At 36.1% G+C, this 6,000-nt stretch overlaps 1 protein-coding gene across 1 annotated transcript in view; it reads right to left on the bottom strand.

The window, feature by feature from the left end:
- Positions 1-2,033, bottom strand: part of LOC107041529 (WD repeat-containing protein 26) — a 20,707-nt gene extending 18,674 nt beyond the window's left edge. The window contains exon 1 of the mRNA XM_015262124.1: positions 1,207-2,033. Coding sequence (XP_015117610.1) covers positions 1,207-1,220 — 14 coding nt within the window. The 5' untranslated portion in view covers positions 1,221-2,033. The remainder of the gene's footprint in view (positions 1-1,206) is intronic.
- Between the last annotated feature and the right edge of the window lie 3,967 nt (positions 2,034-6,000).

Raw genomic sequence — 6,000 nt, 5'->3', positions numbered from 1 at the left:
AGGAGTAAGTGAAAAATGAGGAATCTCTAGTAAAAATAAAAACTCACGAATAAGTTGAGTCACAATTGCCTTACAAAAATCTAAAAACCCCCTAGATCAACCACTCCATGTAGCTCTAAAAAAACCTTTAAAAACCTCCCAAAAAACTCAAACTCTAAAAAAATAGGCAATAGAAATCGCAAAAATGATTATGAATGAGCAATTCTCATGATTCCAAAAAATCAACAATAAATTAAAAATCCCAAAAATTCCCCAATTCGACCATTCCCTTTAAACCCCCCACCAGAAACAAATTGACAGCCCTTTAAATCACCTCCAAAGCGTCAAAACAATTCTCGAAACGTCAAATCCATCCTGATCTCCTGAAATTCCCCCAAAACAAACAAATTTCCATCACCCCAGCTGAACCTTTGAAATAATCCCAATAGTAGTCTCATCTTTCGGAAAATCCAATTCTTAGACCAAAAAAAATTATTCAAAACAGGAACAAAATAAAATGATGAATGTCCTTCTAATTCCAGATATAAAAAACTTTCATTGTAGAAATTGAATCGCATCTTTCCACTGAAGTACTTCTAAAAATTGACCCAAACAATTCCAGAAAATTTCAAAAATCCCAATACCTGGGCCTCAAAAATAAAAAATAATCGAAGATGAGGAGTAAGTGAAAAATGAGGAATCTCTAGTAAAAATAAAAACTCACGAATAAGTTGAGTCACAATTGCCTTACAAATATCTAAAAACCCCCTAGATCAACCACTCCATGTAGCTCTAAAAAAACCTTTAAAAACCTCCCAAAAAACTCAAACTCTAAAAAAATAGGCAATAGAAATCGCAAAAATGATTATGAATGAGCAATTCTCATGATTCAAAAAAATCAACAATAAATTAAAAATCCCCAACTCGACCATTCCTTTAAACCCCCCTCCCCGCCAAACCAAATCGACAGCCCTTTAAACGCCTCCGAAACGTCAAAAACTCCCAAAAGTCAAACCCGTCCTGACCTCCTGGAACTCCCCCAAAACAAACAAATTTCCATCACCCCAGCTGCATCTCAGAAATAATCTCCACAATATTTTCGTCTCCCCCAAGGTCCCAGTCAGCTCAGAAAAAAAAATTCCAAAAACCAGAAAAAATTCCCCAAAAGGTTAAAACCCCAGGCGAAAACCTGCAAAAAAATTCAAATAAATAAAAAAAAATGTTCACCGATAATTATCCATGTTTGCGCTGTTGTGGTACTCGTCCGCTGGTCTTGGGGTAGTTGAAATTGAACTACGGGACCTTTTGCGCGGTGGCGGAGCGAGCCCACCGTCGTCCGACTCGCCGCTCGAGGCCAGGCTTATGCGCGTACCGCCCCGTTTTTCACACGATTATTTTTCACCTAGGAGTTGGGCCAAACCTTCTTAAATCCACCGATCACCACTATCTGTGTGTTCCTCTCCAGCACAAAAAAATATCCCCAAACTCTGTTCCAACACCTCAATCCACGGTTATTTTGTTCCCCCACAAGAAAAGGAAAAAAAGAAAATGTCCACTTCTCCCTCAAGTCCCACGCTCGAAATATTTTCTTCAATTCGACAATTTTCCTTATTTTCTTATGCAATTTCTGCGTCACTTAGTGTCCACGGGAGACACCCCCCCGCCGAATTATCTCAACTCCGTTTTATATTTTCTCTCCTCTTTTTTTTTCTCTTCTTTATCCTTGAACACAACACCGTTATTTCAATGAAATTAATTTAACAAAAGAAAAAAGGAAAAAACAATAATTTGATGATTTATTTTCTTTATCTCGATAATTTATCGAGTCTCAGCGAGGGAGGGGGGAAGATACAGTAAAAATAATGGAAAGTTGGATGATTTATTATTCTTGTACTACTGCCAGGAGGAAAAAAAAATATATCCGAAACGAACAATGACTGCCACACAGCTGATACTTGTTTGGATCGCTGCTTTACGTCACACACTCCTTCTCGACTGGGGCCTGCCTAGGCTCACTCGGTTCGCTAGGGTATTCCGAGATTATTGTTCAGGGGTTTATTGTCTCTCTCTATCGCTGCTTATTTTGGTGTTGTATGGGTAGGGATTGTAATGGGGAAACTGGATCGGGGTCTCTCGTTCTGTCTCTCTCGGTGGCGATTGGGTTTGCAACTGGATTTGTGGACGGATATTGTGATTCGACGGTTCGTATTGGGGATTGGTCGTGGGATTTTCGTGTGGGGAATGCTCGCCGCGAGGAGCGCCGATCGATATGGTAGGCATTTGGTTCTCCGAGGGTGGTTTGCGGGGGTGACGGTAGATGGAGAACGTTGTCTTGTTGGAGGGTAAGGTATGATTCGCGATCGCAACGCAGATGTGAGAGCCATCAAGTCGTCTCTAAACGAACTACTGACGGGGGCCAACCAATGAGATCAAGGGGAACCCAGTGATCTCATTGGTTGAGCCCTATCATTGGTTCGCTCCCAGTGATTTCATTGGTTAGCCCCCAAAAATAGTTAGTTTAGGGTCCACTTGGTGGCTCTGACATCTATGTTGCGATCGCCAATTGGAGATGAAAAATAACGATCATTTGTTATCATAACGATCATTTTGTTATATGAAGCGATCTCGCTTCATATAACAAAAATGATGGTCATGTGACGCGCAAATTTTCTGACTAAAAATGGCCACCAATAATTTGCAAACAAATTGGTGTCAAGTTGTCTGTCTAGATGTATGACGGTCGTAACTAAGTTTTAATTTGTGACGGTCTCTGTAAAATAGTAGTGCAGTAAATAAATAATATAACAATTAGACAGAGAACTAATAGGAAACTTGCATGAAGCGCAATTCTTTCTGATTCCCCTATTCACACATTTCTTGTAACACAAGATCTATGCGCGCGCTCTCACGCGCTCTGATCTATTCATTTGTTGAAATGAAGAAATGGAATTCATTGAATTTCATTTTTTCATCAATACCTGATAAATATTGATAATGAATCAAAGAGAATTCGACTAATGATTGAAGTGAATGCCGAAGTAGAGTAAAAAAATCTATAAAGAATTTTTCATTTTCAATTAATTATCTTTAATTTTTGAAAATAATCGGTCTCCATAAAAGGACAGAATTTATTAATTTCACCGATGATATATATACATGTGAAATATATGTATATATTATATATATGACGTGAAAAAAAAATTTACCACTGAAGATTTTGAAATTATGTCACTGAAGAATTTGAAAATACCGCGTGTTTTTTTTTGTGAATAACTTCGTGTCACATATTGACCAATCCAAATTAAGGATTAGCGATCAGGCAGTTTCGAGATATTTCGATATAAAACAACTTCACGTTTCTTTCATCTTTAGTAAATAGGATTGTTAAGAATGGACACATTTAATAATTAAACAACTGGTTTATTGAAGATTTTGGGGCGAACAAGAGATACAGAAAGGAATGACGTGTTTGCGGACTAGAAATGAAGATAAAAGAATAACGAGTTAAAAAGAGAGGATCACATGAAGGTGGTTGAGAGGGAGGAAAAGAACAATACGAAACAGTTAAACGGTGACAATTATGGAGAAATATTGTCTAGATGTCTTATAATGATTAATTGAAAATCAGTCGTTTTCGAGGCCAATTTTTCGGTCATGACGTCACGAAGACGGTCAGGTACCGCTTGATTGGTCGAAAAAGAAGAGAGTGGTGAGTTGTCGTCCTCCATTGGCTGAGGCGCACCTCAAGATTGGGTTAGGTTGGCTCGAGCCATTTTGTGATTGGTCCCGGGCGCCTATTCTCGAAATATTTTCGTGCGCGGAATCGACTCCGTTGACGGAACGCCTATATGATTCCTATACGCAATTCGTTTACGAAGCCACTTCCGTGCACGGAAATATAGTCNTTTCGAGAATAGGCCCCCAGCGCTCGACCGTTTGTGTGACGTCATTGGCGATTTTGAAGAGTTTCAAATCTTTGACTTTTAAAAATTAATTATTAATTAATGAGCAATATTTCAAACGTTTGTGAATGAAGAATGAATTATTCAGGTTCTAAACTTGAGATTAGAAAATAAAAAAAATTCAGACAAGTTCCATATTTATTCGGCGTTACTCCGAAGAACTCCAGAATGAGATTGACTATACAGTACAGTTTTATTCGTAGACCCTAATCCTACTGCGAGGGTGTACACTTATATTCAAAAGTATTTACGAATTCGAATACCTCACAGTCACAAATTTAAAAAACTTTCATTGAGCCCTTTTCCTGTCAGATCCAATTTTCCTTTTTTCAATTAATTGTTGATAATCATTGTCACTGCAAAAAGCAATACGACCGATGATAATCATGTGTGCCAATTTATCAGCTGTTAAATTTCCATATTACAATAAATGATTTGCTCATGTTCCAGTTCCTGGGCTCACTGGATAAGATTTTAATCATAATTACAATTGGATTTCTTCTAGAACACACATTACAGTGTGAGTTTCTGGAATTCAATGTTTATTGATACTCTGGTTATCAATTTTTAGTTAGTTCACACGATAATTCAATTAATCTGCTCCTCATCTCATCAATATAATTCCGTGCTTAGAATATTGTCATCTCGTGTTTTCAGCAGTAAATTAAAACTTGAAACTTAATTTAAAATTTTGAGTCACAGCTTCTTTTTATTCATGTCAGAAATTTTGTATTTAGATATTAATATTATTTGTTCAAAGTGGAAGAATCGATCATCATTTTCACTATATTGCATTCAGATTCTCCTATACTTAACGTAAAAAATGTGAGATTATCTCATCATTCAAACTATTAATTCTAATCAACTTTGTTTGAAGAAAACCTTAGAAAATGCAATATTAATTATAAGTGAATACTTAATTGAATATTGGCAAATGGTGAAGGTTGGACTCATTATATCTTCTATTATTTCTCTTCAGTATGATTTTCTGGGCGAAAAATTATTATTTCTCTAATTGTACAATGGAAATAGATTTGTCAAAGCTTTATTCGTTGGTAATCGACAAACTTACGAGAAATCGTATTTTGAACTCGTTTGGGTATAGTGCATCTGTTGGATTTGAATCTTTTCAAACCAGTTACTTCACATATAACAGTTTCAAAAGACGCAGTCACTTCTTTGGGTGTTGTAGGATACCTAAACAAAGTTGACGGATCACAGAGTTCCATCAAACTGGCGCTCAATTCGTTAGCAGCATAATTCTTATTCACAATAAAAACAAGCCTCCATTTCTCTTGATGGACAATGATAACTTCAGATTTAACTGTCTCGAGTGGTAATAAATCATCAGCTAATTTGAAAGTTTCATGCTGATTTGGCAATGAAAACTTTTTAATTATTCACAATATCTGTGTCCAGATGAAAAAACCGGTGAATAATGACGAGTAGCGAATAGGGATGGGATAGATTTTCGATATTTTTTTTCAAGCATCGATGTTTTGGAGTCAGCTAATAAAATTTTTCATTTTTTTATCGAATAATAATATTGATTGAATGAGAATAAAAAAAGGAATAATTTATCTGCATTCAGCAGTAACTATTTTCTACAGTATGTGCGTTATAAATGATAAGTGAATAAGTCCAGTCGTCTGTTGTTTTTAAAAAAAAAATTTCAACTTTTTTAAAATAAAAAAATTATTTTTCTTGTGTACTGAGAAAACCATCGATTTTTTAAATAATCGATGTTTTTCCAGAAAAATCGATTCTCAACATCAATGTTTTTTGAAAAACATCGATTCTTCGATAATCAATGTATTTTAAAACATCACTCATCCCTAGTAGCGAACACCACAATCCAGTCTGACGAAGATACACAAGAATCCTACATTATCTGCCGACACTGTTCAGCGATAAATATCGTGGCACTTACCTTTACATATTCTAAAGGATATGGTCGCTATGGCATGGAACGATAAATAGCGATCAAAGTGGACAGTAATTGTTACTTATTAGCTAAACATCGGAGTTAGACGAGTATAGATGACAAGCGAGTTATATT

This window comes from Diachasma alloeum, unplaced genomic scaffold, assembly GCF_001412515.2.
Source record: "Diachasma alloeum isolate Michigan unplaced genomic scaffold, Dall2.0 Dall_scaffold_00366, whole genome shotgun sequence".
Lineage (NCBI taxonomy): Eukaryota > Metazoa > Arthropoda > Insecta > Hymenoptera > Braconidae > Diachasma > Diachasma alloeum.
The sequence above is the reverse complement of the archived record's forward strand: the minus strand, read 5'-3'. Positions and strand labels throughout refer to the sequence as shown.